Source organism: Macaca mulatta, chromosome 3, assembly GCF_049350105.2.
Source record: "Macaca mulatta isolate MMU2019108-1 chromosome 3, T2T-MMU8v2.0, whole genome shotgun sequence".
NCBI classification, from domain to species: Eukaryota; Metazoa; Chordata; class Mammalia; order Primates; family Cercopithecidae; genus Macaca; species Macaca mulatta.
The window spans coordinates 14,837,503-14,859,387 of NC_133408.1; the positions used below are offsets into that span (position 1 = coordinate 14,837,503).

The window sequence follows — 21,885 nt, forward strand, 5'->3', positions numbered from 1 at the left end:
TAAATATGGGGATATTTCTGACAATAAAAATCCTTACAGTTCTTAACATTGACAATGATCAGGAACAGCAAGACATGAAAATGAGAAGGTGGCTAGAAAAGAGAGGACCTGCAGAAGAAACCAACAACCACTCAACACACGCACAGCAGGAATCCTGATGCAGGAGGACAATAGAACAGCAGGGGACCCCAAGACTGAACTCTGCATCTCATGTATTGAGATCATTCCCTGATATGGTTTGGCTGTGTCCCCACCCAAATCTCATCTTGAATTGCAGCTCCCATAATCCCCACGTGTCATGGGAGGGACATGGTGGGAGGTAATTGAATCCTGGGGGTAGCTCTTTCCCCTGCTGTTCTCGTGATAGTGAATAAGTCTCATGAGATCTGATGGTTTTATAAAGGGGAATTCCCCTGCACAAGCTCTCTTGCCTGCCGCCATGTAAGACGTGACTTTGCTCCTCATTCGCCTTCCACCAAGATTGTGGGGCCTCCCTAGCCATGTGGAATTGTGAGTCCATTACACCTTTTTCCTTTATAAATTACCCAACCTCAGGTATGTCTGTATTAGTAGCATGAGAACAGACAAATACATTCCCTAAGGCTCTATTTTCCTCTGAGACAGGCTTACCCCAAATAGCCCCATCTTTGCAGGCCTCGAATAGAATACTGTTATGTGTTACATTAACATGTATTTTACTGAAGGTCTCTGGTTTTTGTCTCTCTGAACGTAGGCAGGCATTGCTGAAACTTGCAGATGACATTCCAAAATACGTTCTATCTTAAGATAAGCAGAGAAGGTGGTGAGGAAAAACTGTACACACCTTCCCCTCAGTGAAGACGTCCCCACAGTGTGGTAGGCCTTGGTATAAGCCTTTTGGCTCTGTTAATTCATGAGGGCTGAGTCTGACTGATCCTCATGGAGAGGATTAACAAGGGAATCCTTGGCAACCATTAGGAGTAACACTCATGACCCAGAAAGTGGCTCTGTCTTCATGGGGCATGATCTGTCTTGTTTACTAAGTGACCTTCTGGCTCATTTTTTTTCCAGCCAGGGTTGGAATTCAATAATCCTAGTTCCTTCCCAAATTTTAGAGCTGGGAAATGCATTCCTTGGGTTTCTACTTTTCAAAGGCAAAAAACATCTGTGGAGCTCAACTCCTAAATAGTATGACTTTGCCTGTTTCTGTGGTTCTCTTGCTGGCTACCTGGTTGTGACTGTGCCTGAACTCAGGCCTCTCTGTTTCTGAATCTTAGAAGCGGTGGTTGGCATGTCAAACTTGAAGTCATCGTCCTTTAGTTATCTGAGTGTTATAATTGAACGGCACACTTATTAACAAGACTTTAGTAAATCCATCAGCATTCTAGGAAGCTTTGATTCATTGACCTACCTCTAATGTAAGCAAAGGCTGCCAGAGAGTTGCTAACAAGAATTCCATCTTTCCTCAGAACCTTTGATTCGCTTGGGTCGAAGTTTATACCTGTTTTGTGAAAAATGCAAAACCAATTAATCACAGCTGTTCATAGTTCACCTATTCTAAGAGACCCCTGCTACTCCTACCCCAGGGACTGCCGAAATAATTAAAAGTCATGGAAATCAAATAAATAGGCCTCTGGCTAAATTATGGAAGATTAACCCAGGAAGAGCATGTATTAAATAGTAAGCAGTCCCTGAAAATATTAAAGTACAAAAAGGATTAGAAATTGTTTTAAGTGTTGGTTGCAACTTCAGGTGCTGGTTTTCCACTCCACTGTGGAAGGGAACAAATGGACTTTCCCATCCTAAAGACAGTGACATTCATCACACCCCTCAGAGGCTTAATAACATCTCACTTTATTTTATTTATTTATTTATTTATTTATTTATTTATTTATTTCTGAGATGGAGTTTCACTCTTTTTGCCCAGGCTGGAGTGCAATGGCACTATCTCATCTCACTGCAACCTCTACCTCCTAGGTTCAAGTGATTCTCCTGCCTCAGCCGCCTGAGTAGCTGGGATTACAGGCACGTGCCACCACACCCAGCAAATTTTTGTATTTTTATTAGAGATGGGGCTTCACCATGTTGGCCAGGTTGCTCTCAAACTCCTGACCTCAGGTGATCTGCTCACCTCGGCCTCCCAAAGTGCTGGGATAACAGGCATGAGCCACCACACCTGGCCAATAATATCTCACTGTAAGCATGGAGTTGCTGTCCACTGTGTGGCCAAAGATAAAACAAGCCTCCATTACCGAGGGAGGTTGTAATGGGCTACTCTTTTTTGGAAACAACAGCAAAATGTGGGGCAAATCTGCTTTTAGATCCTGGTTACACTGCTGGATGGAGCTTAGCAAGCCTGTGATGGGGTAGCCTGGTGGCTTGGGGGACTCCTAGCCGTGTCAGACAGGACAGATGGCTTTGAGAAGAGATGGCACAGCACTGGCTTTCAGGCCCCCACTGCAGGAGGACCAGGCGGTTTATGGATCGGGTGGGAACCCTGTCAGAAAAATAAGTGGAGGCTGGGTGCGGTAGCTTACGCCTGTCATCCCAGCGCCTTGGGAGGATGAAGTGGGTGGATCGCTTGAGCCCAAGAGTTCGAGACCAGCCAGGGCAACATGGCAAAGCCCTGTCTTTACAAAAATAATAATAATAGTTAATTAATGAGTTAATCTTTTTAAAAAAGAAAGAGAAGTGGAGCTAAGGAACACAGAGCCTGCCAGAAAGTCAAGGTGACCAGCTAGGAGGACACAGAAGAGCATTACCAATAGTTCTCTCTGAGCTTTTGGACTGGGGTGCTTTGGTGTGTTTTTCATATCAAGCATACTTTACTTTTATACTTAGGGTGGAAAGACCTAATACATATAATAAAGGTAACACAAGACAAAACTCTCACCAAAGCCTAACATCTTAGATGCTCTGCTGGGTCTCTGCAGTTTCTATTAGGGACCCCATGGGTTTGGATTCCATTCTAGATTTGATAAGAAAATCCAAATGCTCAACCCCCTCAACCCCCCACCCCTCCACCCCGTTTACAAAAGCCAAGTGAAAGCTAAGGAGGGGCCGGGTGCAATGGTTCACACCTGTAATCCCAGCACTTTGGGAGGCCAAGGCGAGGGGAACACCTGAGGTCAGGAGTTTGAGACCAGCCTGACTAACATGGTAAAACCCTGTCTCTACTAAAAACACAAAAATTAGCCAGGTATGGTGGTGGACACCTGTAATCCCAGCTACTTGGGAGGCTGAGGCAGGAGGGGAAGGGAAGGGGGGGGAGGGGAAGGGAAGGGAAGCGGGGGAGGGGAAGGGGGGGAGGGGAAGGGAAGGGAAGGGAAGGGAAGAAGAAAGGGAGAGAGGGAAAGAGGGAGGGAGGGAGGGAGGAAGGAAGGAAGGAAGGGAGGAAGGAAACTAAGGAGGAAGGTGGCATGTACAGAGGTACAGAGGCCCTCAGGTCCTAGCTGGCCCTGGGCAACAAGAGTGAAACTCTGAAGAAAAAGAAGGGAAGGAAGGAAGGAAGGAAGGAGGGAGGGAGGGAGGGAGGAAGGAAGGAAGGAAGGAAGGAAGGAAGGAAGGAAGGAAACTAAGGAAACTAAGGAAACTAAGGAAACTAAGGAAACTAAGGAGAAAGGTGACGTGTACAGAGGCACAGAGGTCCTCAGATCCCAGATGGCCCTGGCTCCTACGCAGGTTCCAATGGACTCAGCTTTGCAAAAAGCTCATTGTGTAACCCAGGACGCCCAAATTTATTTCTGAGCAGATGTCTTTTCAAAGTGATTTTCCTTTTAGCAAGTGAGAGGAGAATGAAGGGGAGGTTTATCCTACTTCTGATTTTTAAAAAGTCAAAACGAAATAAAATGGTGTTCACCATTTGCGACTATTGGCCAAGGCACTATCATCACCAGGACCAGAACCTGAAACACACCTCCTGACACCTTCCATTCTAACCAAGGTGTGCCCAGCTGTGGTCACCCAGGGGCTGTTTACCTTTACTTAAAGAGAAATGCTGGTAGTAAGCCATAAAAATTACCATATTCACCATCTTTCTGCTTCAAAGAAGGTTTTAGATTAGCAATGGCTGGATCAATCGCTGTGAGTATGTTCTTGGGAACTAAAAGCCGAAAAGAAATATTTTAAATACGTGCTGTATTTTTAAAATGTGGACTCTTAATATATTTTTTAATGCAATGTAGATAAGATTTTAAAATCACTTTCCAAATCACAGCAAGAATCACTCACTCTTCCTGCTAGATACACAGACATACACACAGCCCAACGGTATCCACGTGATCATCAAACGCCCCAGAAAGGTGGTTTCAGGTCCATTTTGCAATATTAAAAAAAATGGAAAATAAAAACAAGATATGATATATCCATCCAGCAGAATACACCTCCATAATAAAAAGGAATGAAGACCCGGCATGGTGGCAAGCACTTTGGGAGGTTGAGGTGGACAGATTACTTGAGGTCAGGGGTTCGAAATACAAAATTAGCAGGGCGTGGTGGCACACGCCTGTAATCCCAGCTACTTGGGAGGCTGAGGCAGGGAGAATTGCTGGAACCCGGGAGGCAGAGGTTGCAGTGAGCGAAGATCACACCACTGCATTCCAGCCTGGGTGACAGAGTGAGACTTCATCTCCAAAAAAAAAAGTGAAGTACTGATACGATACATGCTACAACATGGATGAACCTCTGAAACATTACAGTCAGTTAAACAAGCCAGCCGTGCACACACACACACAACCATCCATTGCATAATTCCATTTGTATGAAATATTCAGAAAAGGCAAATCTAGAGACAGAAAGTAGATGTGTGGTTACCTGGGACGGGGGGATGGGGGGTGGGAATGGGGCAGTGATGGCAAATGGGCACAATGGAGCTTCGGGGGATTGTGAAAATGTTTTAAAACTGGAGGGTAGTGATGGTTGCACAACTCTCAATTTACTAAAAATCATTGAATTGTATTCACGTGTAATAGAATTTTAAGGAAGATAAACAACACCTCAATAGAGTGGTTAACTCTGGGCCGGGCACAGTGGCTTATGCCTGTAATCCTAGCACTTTGGGAGGCTGAGGCAGGTGGATCACTTGAGTCAGGAGTTCAAGACCAGCCTGGCCAACATGGTGAAATCCTGTCTCTACTAAAAAATACAGAAATTAGTCGGACATGCTCACTTGAACCCAGGAGGCGGAGGTTGCAGTGAGCTGAGATTGTGCCACTGCACTCCAGTTTGGGTGACAGAGCGAGACTCTGTCAAAAAAAAAGGGTGGTTAACTCTGAAGATGAGCTTTCCTGGACTTAGTAAAGCAAAATGACTGTGACCAACTCAAAATCCACCATCAAACTCTCCCAGCACCTACTCTTCTGCTTTCTACCCCCAGCTCTTTGCCTCTGTGTTTCCATCACAAATCTGGAAAGAATTCGAAGACTCTGTGCTAAAGTGATTTGCTAAATATTATCAGAAAGGACTACAGAAAGATGCAGAGAGGATGGCAGCATGACCGACTCCTTTGAAGGTGGTTTAAAACTCTGCTGAACCGACCCTAAGAATAAGCCCTGGGATATCAGAATCCCCATGCAAAGCATTCGGCAGATGACAGCACCCGCTGAAACAGACGGCAGAGCAAGAATTCTGCAGGCCAAGCACACTGCCGCAGGCTGGGAGAAGAGAGTGGAAACCGAATATTCTTGCTGCAGAAAATTGCTTATTTTTGTTTGTTCCTCAGCCCAGCTGAGATCTCGGAGAAGTAGCAACAGGAAATGGAAAGAAAGCCAAAACAAACTGCGAATTCAACTGTACTGCTTTTTTAAAAAGAATAAGTGAGACATCAGCAGCAAGAAAACCTCGTTTCCTTTCTCGGAGGGCTTAACTAAATTCTGCTGGGGATGTCCCAGGATCAACAACCACAGGACATTCCTAGATTGTGAGTTTTCCACGTACAGGAGGCCCTGGCGCCTTCGTGCCCATCAGCAGCAAGCGACACTTTCCAGGGAGGCCCGGTGGAGTTGCTGGAGGTGGCTCATGATTTCCATGGCCTCGAGAAATGTCCCTTGGCTGTCCTCGGGGCACACCACTGATCCTGGGACCATGGCAGCTCAGGAGAGCTGAGCTGAGCTGCAAAATGCTTTCTGCTTTAATGAACTCGCATTCATTTCTGGGCCCTGAGAAGGATGCAGCAATAGCCTAGGAAGTGTCACCTCTCCCTGCCAGGAGTGGCACTTCTTTCTTGTGTCTGCTTCTTGGTTTGTTCTCAAACTATGGCTTCAGGAGGACCTTGGCTCTTGGCAAATGCCGGAGGCTTTACAGTTTGAGAAAGCATCAGAGTTTCGTAGAGGAGCTCAGAGAGGAAGGGCATTCTAGGATGCACTTTGCAGAATAACCAGGCGGCGAAAAGATTAAATTGGCTGTGTATGACACAGGCCACTGCAGGGAATGTGCTCCTCTACTAGGTGAAAATGGCTCCGATATCTGGAGAATCTTTTAGGACCTTTAAAATCACCGTTGTCAACACACTTGTCAGATTTTTGCATCTCCTTGTTTCAAACTGGTTCAGAATGAGGTTGGGGACTGGGGTGTGATTGATCACCGTCCCGCTCCACTTCAGATACGTTGGTGAAAACACTAGGAACTACTCTTCATGGAGCTCCTACGGTGTGCAGGACACTGTTCTCAGCAGTTTAAACCAGGGCCATCTTCCTCCTCATCAATGCCTTTCCTCTCCCACTCAGCAACCTCAGTGTCTCGGCCCCTAGTGTGCAGCTAGCGCGCATCCCCTAGTGTTCACCCTACAGGATGGTTCTCTTTGGAAGACTTAACCCACCACCCCAAGCTAAATTAGGCCCCCTCCGCTGTTACAGTCTTCTGCCCTTTTCTAAAATAGCATTTGTCACAATAATCATGATGATGTGTCTGGCTATTCGGTTAATGCTTGCCTTTCTCCCTCAACCGTTCACCCCATGAAAACAGGACTGTGTCTCTCTTTTTTTTTGAGACGGAGTTTCACCGTTGTCACCCAAGTTGGAGTACAGTGGTGAGATCTCAGCTCACTGCCAACTCCGCCTCCCAGGTTCAAGTGATTCTCCTTGCCACAGCATCCCAAGTAGCTGGGATTACAGGCATGCGCCACCATGCCCAGATAATTTTGTATTTTTAGTAGAGATGGGGTTTCTCCATGTTTTCCAGACTGGTCTCGAACTCCTGACCTCAGATGATGCGCCTGCCTTGGCCTCCCAAAGTGCTGGGATTACAGGCGTAAGCCACCATGCCCGGCCGTGTCTGTTTATTACAAAATCCCTGGCACCCAGCACAGCTCCTGACACAAAGAACAATGTGCTGAATGAGTGACAGAAGGAAGAAAAGCTTGAACTGGGACATGTGACCCCCAGGCCCTGAAAACTCATCTTCATCTCAGCATTAGTGATAGGGTTTGGCTCCATGTCCCACGTGTTGTGGGAAGGACCTGGTGGGAGGACCCTGTGGGAGATGATTGAATCTTGGGGTGGGGGTCTTTCCTGGGCTGTTCTCTTGATAGTGAAAGGGTCTCAAGAGATCTGATGGTTTAAAACATGGGAGTTTCTCTGCACAAGCTCTCTCTCTGCCTGCCACCATCCATGTAAGATGGGACTTGTTCTTCCTTGCCTTCTGCCATGATTGTGAGGCCTCCTAGCCATGTGGAACTGTAAGTCCAATTAAACCCCTTTTTTGTAAATTGCCTAGTCTCGGGTATGTCTTTATCAGCAGTGTGAAAACGGACTAATACAATTAGCTAAGAAGAGCCTCAGCTGTAGGAACTGTTCTTGCCTCATCCTTGAAAGCACACTAGAAACTGCACCTTTAAAAAAAATGTGGGCTGGGCGCGGTGGCTCACGCCTGTAATCCCAGCACTTTGGGAGGCCGAGGCGGGCGGATAACAGGGTCAGGAGATTGAGACCACGGTGAAACCCCGTCTCTACTAAAAATACAAAAAATTAGCCGGGCGTGGTGGCGGGCGCCTGTAGTCCCAGCTACTCAGGAGGCTGAGGCAGGAGAATGGCGGGAACCCAGGAGGCGGAGCTTGCAGTGAGCAGAGATCGCGCCACTGCACTCCAGCCTGGGCGACAGAGCGAGACTCCGTCTCAAAAAAAAAAAAAAAAAAAGTTTTAGCGAATGTTATTGTACAGAATAAAAAAATACATCATGATTCTGTAATGATTTTCTCTCCCACAAGAGCATGGGTGAAAACCAGTAACTTACTTATAAAAATATTTTAATTAGACTCTAATAAGATAATATGTACCTTCATACCTTGTCTTCTGAGTATCTAAATGCGGAGCAGTTCACCCGAAAAAAGTTTTCCCCAGGAAACCCATGGTTTCTTGGCTCAACGGACCCATTAAAAAAGTCCACCTAGATCAACTTTCTGCCAATCTGGAGAAGATTTGTTTTCTTTGATCTCATGTCATGTATTCACAAGCTTCTAAAATATTTGCCAAAATTAAAGTCTGCTGGATGATTTTTCCCCTAACCCATATTCTTCCATCCATTCCAAATACTATTTTCAGTGGATAGAGTTTTCCCACTTCCTGTTTGACTTCAGGATCTGAAGCTAACAGCTTTCTAATGAATCCCAGCCACCTTAAAAAGCAGACCCTCCTGTCCAACAAGTCATTCCATTGCCTTATCCATAGCTGTCAATACAAACCATCTCTGGTTCCATGTCTTTATTAGCAGCCACAAATTGGCCATACATGAGATCTCCAACCTGCACATTTGGTCTGTTTCTTTTAGTTGCACCTTCAAATGCCAAGTAAGACAAAGAAACTGGCTCATTCCCTCCAACATCAACTCTGAATACATCTCCAGATTTAGCTGTCACTATGCCAATCACCTGGTCTCCTTTCACTAGAATATACTCCGTTCCCAGGGCTACAGCGGCCCCAGCCCAGCGGTGTCTCAGCTTTCCCGGTCCCCAGCCAAAACTACACCTTATTTGGAGGCTAAAGTTCTGCTTCTTATTCAACACTCAGATGAACAGGTCTGAAGTTACTGGAACCTCAGAGTGACCCATGTCCAGTCTACCATCTTCCACTCTACCAGACGAGCTATCCAAGGATGTACTTAGAGTGACCAATGTCCAGTTTACCATCCTCCACTCTACCAGATGAGCTATCCAAGGATGTACTCAGAGTGACCTTTTTGGCCTCTGGGGGAACCTCAGCCAAAATGGGCCCCATGCTACTTAGAGCTGCTTAGACATGACAGTAGGAATAAAGACAGAGCAGGTAAAGCCATCCCTCCTGTGATATAAGAGTAGGTGCCATTATTTTCATAATACATTTATGTAGTCACTTCATCATATCTATTGTAGCATTGATATTGCAGAGAACAACATTTTTAGTTCAGGATATAAAAGTCTGAAGATGCAATGGAACATTATTATGCCACAAAAAGGAATAAAGTACTGAGACATGCCACAACATGTACAAACCTTGAAAACAGATGCTAAGTAAAGAAGCCAGACAAAAAGCACCACATATTGTATGATTCCATTTCTAGGAAATGTCTAGAAGAGGCAAATCCATAAAGACAGAAAGTAGATAGGGGGTTGCCTGGGGCTGGGGCAGGTATGATGGGTGGATTTGGGGGCCTGACTGCTAAGGGATACAGGGTGTCTTTTGGAGGGAGGAGAATGTTCTTAAATTGATTGTGGTGACGGTAGCACAATTCTGTGCATATACTAAAAACCACTGATTTGTATGCTTTAACAGGTTAATTGTATGGTCTGTGGATTATATCTCAAAAAAGCTGTTCCAAACGTAAAATGGCTAGGAATGTTTGGCAGGGGAAAAAGAGATTTCCAAGAGAATAGGTATCGGATTCTTCAGTTATAATGCTCTTTGCTTTCCATTTGCTTTTATGCTCATTTCAGAAAAAAAAAAACAAAAACAAAAACAAAAAAACAGTCAACATATTAGGATTACAAACTGGAAATCCCAGTATCCTCAGAAAATAATAAACTGCTGATTTGCTTTTAACTGGCTTTATGAAATTAGAATCTAAACAAAGAAGGCATTTCATTTTATCATTTAAAGACATTAGGAAAACAGGCCGGGCGCGGTGGCTCAAGCCTGTAATCCCAGCACTTTGGGAGGCCGAGGCGGGCGGATCACGAGGTCAGGAGATCGAGACCATCCGGGCTAACACGGTGAAACCCCGTCTCTACTAAAAATACAAAAAGAAATTAGCTGGGCGTGGTGGCGGGCGCCTGTAGTCCCAGCTACTCCGGAGGCTGAGGCAGGAGAATGGCGTGAACCCGGGAGGCGGAGCTTGCAGTGAGCCGAGATTGTGCCACTGCACTCCAGTCTGGGCGACAGAGCGAGACTCCGTCTCAAAAAAAAAAAAAAAAAAAAAAGACATTAGGAAAACAAAGTAATGCTGTCGTGTAACAATTTTTATTGTTTTAGGGTAAGCATTTGATCTGTTGACTCAACAGTGTGGGCATGTAGATAAAATAGCTGTTGGCAGTACAGCGAGTTAGTCATTTAGGGCCTAAAAGCAGAACTGGAAGGTTAAATAGGAGACACACAATACGACTGTGAACTCACATGACATCCCAATAAATTTACCCAGATGAAAATCACTGTTCTCAGTGACATCAGTTTACCCCTATTTGGTTGTTCTTTCTCCACCCTCCCATTGGCTGCCAATCTGATTGCTAAAGGCGCTTTTACACAAATTTTGACCAAAGAAAATTCTATTGCTTATCTGACATGACTATCATAAACAAGAATAAGAAAGAAAAAAGGGCTCCTGGATATCTGGGATGAGCAAACAGCTTCAGGAGGAGCATGTTTGGCTTGTTCTGGGCACACTCCTGCCGTTCACATGATCACCACCCTCCCCCAAAAGAGGCAGGGTCTTCAGGCAGCTGGTCGGGGAGGGGGGTGTTCTTACCACATGCGTAGGTCACAGTGAGGTATTTTTTCACACCTGGCAAACAGGGGCTTCCAAAATGGTGATTGTTGACGATGATTTTGCATCTCTGCTTCCCATAGCACCTTCGGGACAGGACTTGCGAAGCTGAGTAAGACAAGCAATCTGAAAGGCAGGAGACACCCAGAACTTCACGTTGCATCCCAGACAGGGCCACCACATGGCCTACAGCATTCCGTGTAAATAGATATGCTGAGCTGGATTCAAATCAATTGGAGAGTTTCTCTGTTTATTTTCTGTCTCATGAAAGCACCCAAGATGGGCAGAGCCAGCATCATGATCCTGTCCTAGAAGTCCCAGAGCTGGGTTTAATGCTCTGCTGGCACCATCTTGAAATTCTTTTTCTTTCTTTCTTTTTTTTTTGAGACTGACTCTCATTCTGTCCTCCAGGCTGGAGTGCAGTGGCTTGATCTCAGTCACCGCAACCTCTGCCTCATGGGTTCAAGCAGTTCTCCTGCTTCAGCCTCCGGAGTAGCTGGGACTACAGGCACACACCACTACGCCCAGCTAATTTTTGTATTTTTAGTAGAGACGGAGTTTCACCATGTTGGCCAGGCTGGTCTTGAACTCCTGACCTCAAGCATTCCGCCTGCCTTGGCCTACCAAAGTGTTGGGATTACACGCGTAAGCCACCGTGCCTGGTCGAAATTCTGATATATTTTTGAACAAGGGGCTTTGCATTTTCATTTTGCACTGGTTAAAATATGAAGAGCATTGAATGAAGATTCTTCATTCTTTTATGACCTTTACCATGCTTTGAAATATTTTATTTGTTTGTTTATTTTGAGAATCAATCTTCTGTACATGAACATAAGCTCCAGGAGAGACTATTTCTGTTTTGTTCATCATCTAATTCCCACACCTCGCCCACTGTAGAGCCAAGTAAATATCTGATGAATGAATGAATGAAATAAACTAATTGACATGAAGATTTGTTTTTCGGCACCCTGGCACAACATCATTAAAATCAGCAAATATCAATTGAACATCTATGGCAGATGAGGCACTGTGCTAAGTATCATCAGAAAAATCAGTAAAAAGAGGACCAGGCACAGTGGCTCACGCCTGTAATCCCAGCACTTTGGGAGGCGGAGGCGGGCAGATGGCCTGAGGTCAGGAATTCGAGACCAGCCTGGCCAACATGGCGAAACTCCATCGCTACTAAAAATACAAAAATTAGCCGGGCATGGTGGCGTGTGCCTGTAGTTCCAGCTACACGGGAGGCTGAGGCATGAGAATTGCTTCAACCTGGGAGGCAGAAGTTGCAGTGAGCCAAGATCGTGCCACTGCACTCTAGCCTGGGCAACAGAGCAAGCCTCCGTCTCTAAAAAATAAATAAATAAAAGCCTACGTTGCTTTCACAGGATTTGCAATAGAGCTAGAGACTCAAAATGCACATGTGAGAGCTGGTGTCTGGTAGTGGAAACAGTGAATCAATGTCAGCAAGACATGGTGCAGACAAGAGGTGCTAGGTCAGAGGCGGAGAGATCGCTGTGGGTGATGAAAGAAAGAGCAGGAATTGGGTAGAGGCAGGCAAGAGAGAAAGCAAGAACACTAAGGCAGTGGGCTAGGAGCCCCTGCAGGGGCTGGCCACAGGCTGGAAGGGCGGGAGTAGGCGGGGGTGACCATGGCGAATGAGTGGGAAACGTAAACTGGAACAAGACGGAGATGCTTTCAAAGGCTTAGCTAAAGAATTTGGACTTTACTCTGCAAGCAACAGGGAGCTCAAAGAAATGGCCTGACACTATTGTCTTTAGGGGACAGTGTAGAGGATTCCCTGGGAGAGAAACGGGAACCAAGGGCAAGGAGAGCAGTTTGGAAGCAATTTTAAGAATGTACATTGGGGGGAGTTACAGCCTTAAAAAGCAAGGAATGGAAGAGGAGAAAATTTTAGAGACTTTGCAAAGTTCCATTCACTTACAATATAACGGGTAACATGATGTGAGCCACTGTTCTCAGCACTTGTATAGTGAGAGACTATTTTTGTTTTGTTCATCATTTAATTCCCACACCTGGCCCACTCACTGTAGGAGCCCAGTAACTACAGATATTTATTTATCGGGCTCCTACAGTGGGCCAGGTGTGGGAACTACCCTATGAGATAGGCTGTTTGTAACACACACACACTTGTGCACACACACACTTACACACACATCGATTTTGCGGCTGAGAAAGCAGACACAGCGGGGTTCAGTAACCTCACACAGCTAGAGAAAACCGGGGCCTGCAGGTTGATCTCTGAGCCCCACTACCCTGGTCTCCATGAAAGGGTGGGTGAGGGACTCAGGGTTTCAGATCTCAAGCTGCAGGGCTGGGGAAACAGTGGTGCTATTGAGAGATGAGGGAAGTTGTTAGGAGTAGGCAGTTTGAAGGACAAGATCATAAATTCATAAAAAAAAAAGAAGAAGAAAAAGAAAAACTGTCCTGCATTTGAAGTGGGCCGAGATTTTGAAGAAAAGGCTCAAATCTGGAGATGCCTGTGGGGGGTTCATGCCCAGAGAGGCCAAGGGCCGGTGCTGTGAAGAAGGGCGGGTCAAGGAGAGTATGAAGGCATAGGGGCAGGGACCCCAGCCACACAAAGTCCTGTGCATGTCTGCTCACATCTTACAGATGACAAACTCCTCTACCCTCTAACAACAAAAACTGCTCTCCCCAGTTCCCAGGACCTCTCTCCAGCCTTACGCTTCTCCTTCAGTCAGGCTTCTAGAAAGGATCTCTATGCCTTCCCTGCATCTCCCCTCCCGCCCTGTCCCCTCCCTCCTCAATGTGTCTCTGTCCCATGCACACCCTGAAACTGATCCCTTTGAGGAGATCACAGCGATCTGTCACCACCCCATCCCAGAGATGAGGGCTGATCCTAATCCTTCCCCGTCTCTGGAACTTCTGGTGCCTAAATGCCCCTGTTGGGGGATTTCTCACTGACTTTGGCTCCCGGGTGCTCATCACCCTGGTGGTCTCCGATTCCTCTACCGCGGCGCCCTCTGCAGGCCTGCCCACCCAGAGTAAGCTCATTCCTGTGCCTGGCGGAAATTTCCATACGTTTTTGAACAAGGGGCTTTGCATTTTCATTTTGTACAGGGCCCTGCAAAATGCACTGGGTCTGGGCTCTCTTCTCCTTTCTCCTTTCTACACACTCTATTCAGTCCCAAGTCCATCCCTGCCACTACCAAACCACAGAGAGCCGAGGCCAGGATCGCTGCCTTCAGCGCTGGCCACTCCGGTCACTCCGCCATGTGCAATGATCGCCTTTACTCTTTCCAGCCACCTCTGGCTCCACACATCCAGTCTGCACCCATTGTTTCCTCCTACTCTCCCGCCACAGCCTCAGTTCCAGCCCTGTCAGTTTTGCTGCAATTCTAGCAACTGGACTCCCTCCCTCCATTTTCTTCCCTTCATATGGTTCTCTCTTTGCCCTCCACTGTGCCCTTTTTTTTTTTTTTTTTTTTTGAGACAGAGTCTCGCTCTGTCACTCAGTCTGCAATGCAGTGGTGCAATCCTGGCTCACTGCAACCTCTGCCTCCCAGGTTCAAGCAATTCTCCTGCCCCAGTCGACCAAGTAGTTACAGGTGCCCGCCACCATGCCCAGCTAATATTTGTAGTTTTAGTAGAGACGGGGTTTCACCATGTTGGCCAGGCTGGTCTTGAACTCCTGACCCCTGGTGATCCACCTGCCTCAGCCTCCCAAAGTGCTGGGATTACAGGCATGAGCCACCACACCCAGGCCACTGGGCTCCTTCTAATCTCATCCCTCCCTGCCTGCTTAAGATCCCCCATCACCCATCTGACCAAGTCCGACTCCTCAGAACTGTGCACAAGGCCCCACATGACTTGCCTTTTCTACCTTCCTAGCCCCTTCACAGTCGCTATTCTCCCACCCCAGCCTGTGTCGCAGCCTGCAGGTCTCACAGAAGCACCAGAAAGCCAGGCTGCGACTCTTGACATCTCTTTATCTTTGCACATGCTACTCTGCCTGCTAGGAAATACTTCCTTCTCCCCTGTCTTCTCAGTTGTGCCATCTCCCCCGGGCGGCAGTCACTTGTTTCCTTCTCTCTGCCTCTCCTGTGCTGTGTATTGCTCTCACCGCATGGCTCTACTTACTTGCTCATTTGTCTCTCTCCAGACTAGACAGGGAGCTCTGGCCCCCAGCACTTACACTGGTCCTGATGCTCAGTAAATGCTCAAAAATTACAGGATGAATGAACAAAGGGAAGGTTATAACCTCCATCCCTTCTGAAGCTCCTCCTTGACTCTTGGAGCCTTCTCCTGGTGTCTTCACCACCAGGCATTGGAGCTAGCTGCTCAGGGGAAGAAAGTCTTGAAGTGGATTATCCAGGAGGAAAGGAGAAGGATTCATGAGCAGTGGGTGCATGAGTGCATGAGAGCCCACAGCTGTGAGATACAAGGAGACTAAAATGGAACCAGAAGCAAGAGAAAAAAATACCATGGTTTCACATCCATGTTCATAGCGGCATATTCACAATAGCCAAGAGGTGGAAGAGACTCAAGTGTCCTTTGATGGATGAATGGATAAATAAAATATGGTATATACATAGGATGGAGTATCATTCAGCCTTAAAAAGGACTCACTGGACTCCTTCCTTCCATTTTCTCCCCTTCAAATGGTTCTCTCCCCTTTGCCCTCCACTGTGGTCTTTCTTTTCTTTCTTTCTTTCTTTTTATTATTATTATACTTTAAGTTCTAGGGTACATGTGCATAACATGCAGGTTTGTTACATATGTATACATGTGCCATGTTGGTGTGCTGTACCCATTAACTCGTCATTTACATTAGGTATATCTCCTAATGCTGTCCCTCTCCCCTCCCCCCTCCCCACAATAGGCCCCAGTGTGTGATGTTCCCCTTCCTGTGTCGGAGTGATCTCATTGTTCAATTCCCACCTATGAGTGAGAACATGCAGTATTTGGTTTTCTGTTCTTGCCATAGTTTGCTGAGAATGATGGTTTCCAGCTGCATCCATGTCCCTACAAAGGACACGAATTCATCCTTTTTTATGGCTACATAGTATTCCACGGTGTATATGTGCCACATTTTCTTAATCCAGTCTGTCACTGATGGACATTTGGGTTGATTCCAAGTCTTTGCTATTGTGAATAGTGCCACAATAAACATACATGTGCATGTGTCTTTATAGCAGCATGATTTATAATCCTTTGGGTATATACCCAGTAATGGGATGGCTGGGTCAAATGGTATTTCTAGTTCTAGATCCTTGAGGAATCGCCACACAGTTTTCCACAATGGTTGAACTAGTTTACAGTCCCACCAATAATGAAAAAGTGTTCCTATTTCTCCACATCCTCTCCAGCACCTGTTGTTTCCTGATTTTTTAATGATTGCCATTTTAGCTGGTGTGAGATGGTATCTCATTGTGGTTTTGATTTGCATTTCTCTGATGGCGAGTGATGATGAGCATTTTTTCATGTGTCTGTTGGCTGTATGAATGTCTTCTTTTGAGAAGTATCTGTTCTATCCTTTGCCCACTTTTTGATGGCACTGTGGTCTTTCTAATCTCATCACTCCCTGCCTGCTTAAGATCCCCCACCACCCATCTGACCAAGTCCAACTCCTCATAACTGACACATGCTCCAATGTGGATGAACCTTGAAGACATTATGCTAAGTGAAATAAGCCAGTCACAAAAAGACAAATACTGTGTGATTCCACTTATACGAGGGACCTAGAGTAGTGAAATCCATAGAGACAGAAAGTGGAATGGTGGGTGCCAGGAGCTAAGGGAGGGAGCAATGGGGAGTTGTTTTATGGGTTTTGAGTTGCGATTTTCAAGATGAAAAAATTCTGGAGATTGATTGCACAACAATACAAATATACTTAACACAACCAAACTATACACTTAGAAATGGTCAAGATGGAAGGCCAGGCGTGGTGGCTCATGTCTGTAATCCCAGCACTTTGGAAAGCCAAGGCAGGTGAATCGCCTGAGATTAGGAGTTCAAGACCAGCCTGGCTAATGTGGTGAAACCCCATCTCTACTAAAAAAATACAAAAATTAGCCAGGCGTGGTGGCACATGCCTGTAATCCCACCTACTCAGGAGGCTGAGGTAGAAGAATCGCTTGAACCCAGGAGGCAGAGGTTGCAGTGAGCGGAGATCGAGCCACTGCACTCCAGGCTGGGCGACAAGAGAGAAACGCTGTCTCAAAAAATAGTAATAATAATAAATAAAATAAATGGTTAAGATGGTAAATTGTATGTTATGTGTTTTTTGCCATAATTTGTAAAATGCTAAGGCTTAATTGTAAACATAAAATTCATCAATTTTCTCTCAACAAATTAGGTATAGAAGGAATGTAGCTCAACATAATAAAGGCCATATATGATAATCATCCAGCTAATATCATACTCTACAGTGAAAAGCTGAAAGCTTTTTCTCTAAGATCAAGGGTGCCCATTCTCACCACTTCTCTTCAACATAGTATTGGAAGTCCTAGCCAGAGAGGATTTAGGCAAGAAAAAGAAATAAAAGGCATCGATATCAGAAAGAATGAAGTTAAACTGTCACTGTTTATAGATAACATGTTTTTATACATGGAAAATCTTAAAGACTCCACCAAAAGCTATTAGAACTAACAAGTTCAGCAAAGTTGCAGGATACAAAATCAATATACAAAAATCAGTAGTTTCTATATACTAACAACAAACTATTTGAAAAAGAAAGCAAGAAAACAATCCCATTTACAATAGCATAAAAAATTACAAGGCATAGGTTTAACCAAAGAGGTGAAAGATCTGCACACAGAAATCTGTACACACATTGATGAAATAAATTGAGCAAGACACAAATAAATGAAAAGATACCCCATGCTTATGGACTGGAAGAATTTATATTGTTATAGTGTTCATACTGCCCGAAGTGACCTACAGGCTCAATGCAATCCCTATAAAATTCCAATGACATTTTCCACAGAAATAGAAAACCAATCGTGAAATTCATATGGAACTGCAAAAGACCATGAATAGCCAAAGCAATCTTGAGCAAAAATAACAAAACTGGAAGCATCACACTACTTACTCACAAAATCTACTACAAAGCTGTAGTAATCAAAACAGTATGATACTGGCATAAAGACAGACACATAGACTAATGGAACAGAATAGAAAGCCTAGAAATAAACCCAACGATATACCATCAACTAACTTTTCAACAAGGGGGCCAAGAAGACACTAAGGGGAAAGGATAGTCTTTTCAATAAATGGTGTTGGGGTTTTGGAAAAATGAAATATCCACATGAAAAAGAATGAAATTGATCCCTATCTTCCACCATACACAAAAATCAACACGAAATGGATTAAAGACCAAATATAAGACCGGAAACCATAAAACTCCTAGAAGAAACCCCATGGGGAAAACTCCTTGACCTTGGTCTTGGCAATGATTTATTAGCTAGGACACCAAAAGCAAAAATAAACACGTGGGACCACATCAAGCTGAAAAGCTTCTGCACAATAAAGGAAACAACACAATGAAAAGGCAGCCTACATATTGTGAGAAAATATTCTCAAACCTTATATCTGATAAGGGGTTCATAGTCAAATATATAAGGAACTAATACAACTCAACTGCAAAAAGCAAATAACTCAGTTAAAAAGTGAGCAAAGGACCTGAATAGACATTTCTCCAAGAAAGACATAAAAATGGCCAACAGGCCTGGCGTGGTGGCTTACGCCTATAATCCCGGCACTTTGGGAGGCCGAGGCAGGTGGATCACCTGAGGTCAGGAATTCAAGACCAGCCTGGCCAACATGGTGAAACCCCGTCTCTAATAAAAACACAAATATTAGCCAGGTGTGGTGGCTTGTGCCTGTAATCCCAGCTACTAGGGAGGCTGAGGCAGGAGAATTGCTTGAACTAGGGAGGCAGAGGTTGCAGTGAGCTGAGATTGCACCACTGCACTCCAGCCTGGGCAACAGAGCGAGACTCTGTCTCAAGATAAAAAAAAAAAAAAAAAAGGCCAACAGGTATATGGAAATGTGCCCAACATCACTAATTGTCAGGGAAATACAAATCAAAGCCACAACAAGATATCATCTCACACCTGTTAGGGTGGATTCTAATACAAAGACAAGAAATAACAAGTGTTTGAAGAGGGTGTGGAGAAAAGGAAACCCAGCTACACTATTGGTGGGAATGTAGATTGGTGCAGGCATTACGGAAAAGAGCATGGAAGTCCCTAAAGAAATTAAAAATAGAGCTACTGTATGACCCAGCAATCCCTCTTCTGGGTATAGACCTAAAGGAAATAATTCTCCAGCTCCTGAAAATACCAACTGTGTGTCCTACGATTTATCTAAATTCTGATGCTAACTACCTGGAGTTAGTACAGATACCACAGGCTAAGGGCCCAGTCCCACAAGACTACCCCCCAGCCCATCATCAGATGCCAATTGCAAGCCTGGGCCTCTGACTGACCAGCTATAAATCAGTGGTTTCTGCAATGTTCTTCTTGGGTTCCAGAATTTGCAAGACTGGCTCACAGAACTCAGGAAAACAGTTTACTTACAAGATTGTTAGTTATTATCAAAGGACACAACTCGGGAGCAGCCGAATGTTAGAGATGCACACGGCAAGGTTTGGGGATGGAGCACGGAGCTCCCATGCCCTTGCTGGGGGTTCTACCCTCTTTTTTTTTTTTTTTTTTGAGATGGAGTCTCTGTCCCCCAGGCTAGAGTGCAATGGTGCGATTTTGGCTGATTGCAACCTCTGCCTCCTGGGTTTGAGCAATTCTCCTGCCTCAGCCTCCTGAGTAGCTGGGATTACAGGCGTCCACCACCATGCCCAGCTAATTTTTTATATTTTTAGTAGATATGGGGTTTCACCATGTTGGCTGGGCTGGTCTCAAACTCCTGACTTCAGGTGATCCACACCCCGTTGGCCTCCCAGAGTGCTGGGATGACAGGCATGAGTCACTCTGCCTGGCCTAAAGGTTCTACCCACTGAGCATCTCCATGGAGTTCTTGAGCTGAAAGGTCTCTGAGCCCCATTGTTGAGGGCTTTTATGGAGGTCTCATGATATAGGCATGGTTGATTAAGTCATTGGCCATTGGTGATGGACCCAACAACCTCCAGCCTCTCTCTCCTGCTTGGGGAGATAGGGGATGGGCGTGAGGTTTAAGTTCCAGCCCTCTAATCACATAATCCATTCCCTTAACAACCAGTACCCCATCATTAGGGGCTTTCCAAAAGTCATTCATCAACATAAACTCAGGTGTGGTTAAAAGGAGCTAATTTTAATGACTAACAAAAGATGTTCGTTTCATCTTCATCATTCTGGAGCTATTTCAGGAGCTCAGGACAAAATCTAAATATTGTAACAAAAGATGTTCTGATTGCACTTGTAACTGAGGAAATTACAAAGGTTTTAGGATCTCTGGCTAGGAGATGAATGAAGACCAAAATATATATTTCTTACTATATTACAATACCTCAACACCATTTTTATTAGCAAAAAAAAAAAAACTAAATAATACTAAACAGTTATTTAAAAGTATATGTGTAACATATTTGTATAAATACAAATCTCTACATAGTATTTACCACTGAAAGGGACAGGACTGGGACGGGGGAGAAAAACATAAGTAGATTCAAGTTATTTGTAGGATTCTAGTTCTGTGGAGTGTAATGCACTGTATTATTCTCCTTTTACAGCTTACGTAAGTGTTACACATATTATTTTGAGTATGTCAAATATATTAAATAATTTAAAGGTAAAAATGGGCTATTAAGGCCTTTTTCCCAAGAAAGTGTTTCTTCCAGAAATTTTAGGATTAAATGAGACCAGAGATGTTGGCAGCAAGGAGTCAGGTAAAAGTAATATTAGAGGAAATTTAAAAACATAGATTTGTGGGCGTTTAGAGTCAGAAATCTCTCACAGGAGTATAGAGGAAGCAGTAATACCTTGTAAAAACTTGAACACAGGGAGAGGGAGAAGTTAGTCAAGAACAACAGTAAGGGCCGGGTACAGTGGTTCACGCCTGTAATCCCAGCACTTTGGGAGGCTGAGGCGGGCGGATCACCTGAGGTCAGGAGTTCAAGAGCAGCCTGGCCAACATGCTGAAACCCTCGTCTGTACTAAAAATACAAAAATTAGCCGGGCGTGGTGGCACACACCTGTAGTCCCAGCTACTTGGGTGGCTGAGGCAGGAGAATCGCTTGAACCCAGGAAGCAGTCAGCCAAGATCATGCCACTGCACTCCAGCCTGGGCAAAAAGAGTGAAACTCCTTCTCAAAAAAAAAAAAAAAAAAAAAAAAAAAAAAAGAAGAAGAAGAAGAAAAACAACAACAGTAAGATCAACAGCTCTGCATCCACTCTTTCTTCCTTTGTCTGCTCATGACGATTGGTTCAAACAATGCTGCCAGAGCCAACTTCTAAAAGTACGTCTCTGATGATGTCCTTTGACTGTTTATGCTGAAACCTTACAAGGTGGAGAAGGCCTGGATCCCTGGGTCGTTGGAAGCGAGCTGCCTAGGAGAACCACCTAAGCCTCGCTGGACTGTGAACTGACCAAGAAATAAACCTTTACTGGGTTAAGCAACTGAGTGACTGTAACAGTTACATTAATTGCCCTGACAAATGCAGAAGGCTTGGCAAGGCTATGTAACTTCACTTAGGTCTCAATGTTTGGTGGTAGTGTGTGCCCTAGAACCTCAATCCGGTTGACATTAAAGACTGTACCCTTAAATATAACATCTCCACTTAGACAAGAATGGGAAAAGGTATTGCGAGAATCAGGGGCTCAAACAATTTGGCAAGAGAGAGAAGACAAGTCTGTACTATGGTGAACAAGAAATTAAGGAATCTGGATTCTGAATCTACTTGAGGAGCCGGCCCATGAGGAGCCAGGACAGGGGGATTAGAGAGAGAAAGTTCTTAAGGAGAGAAGAGACCTATGGGCTCCATGAAA

At 45.0% G+C, this 21,885-nt stretch overlaps 1 protein-coding gene and 1 pseudogene across 13 annotated transcripts in view; both read right to left on the reverse strand.

Moving 5' to 3' along the window:
• EVA1C (eva-1 homolog C) overlaps positions 1–21,885 on the reverse strand; it is a 105,562-nt gene that overhangs the window by 9,338 nt on the left and 74,339 nt on the right. For 5 of the 13 annotated variants that reach the window (XM_015133023.3, XM_015133024.3, XM_028845379.2 and 2 more), the window contains 3 exons: positions 10,906–11,049; positions 4,001–4,081; positions 1,391–1,480 (listed from right to left, as the gene is read on the reverse strand). In XM_015133023.3, the coding sequence (XP_014988509.2) occupies positions 1,391–1,480; positions 4,001–4,081; positions 10,906–11,049 (315 nt within the window). The remainder of the gene's footprint in view (positions 1–1,390; positions 1,481–4,000; positions 4,082–10,905; positions 11,050–21,885) is intronic. The other 8 variants (XM_015133027.3, XM_077995847.1, XM_077995842.1 and 5 more) reach the window with 5 other exon arrangements.
• LOC106997262 (exosome complex component RRP40 pseudogene) lies at positions 8,246–9,185 on the reverse strand (annotated as a pseudogene).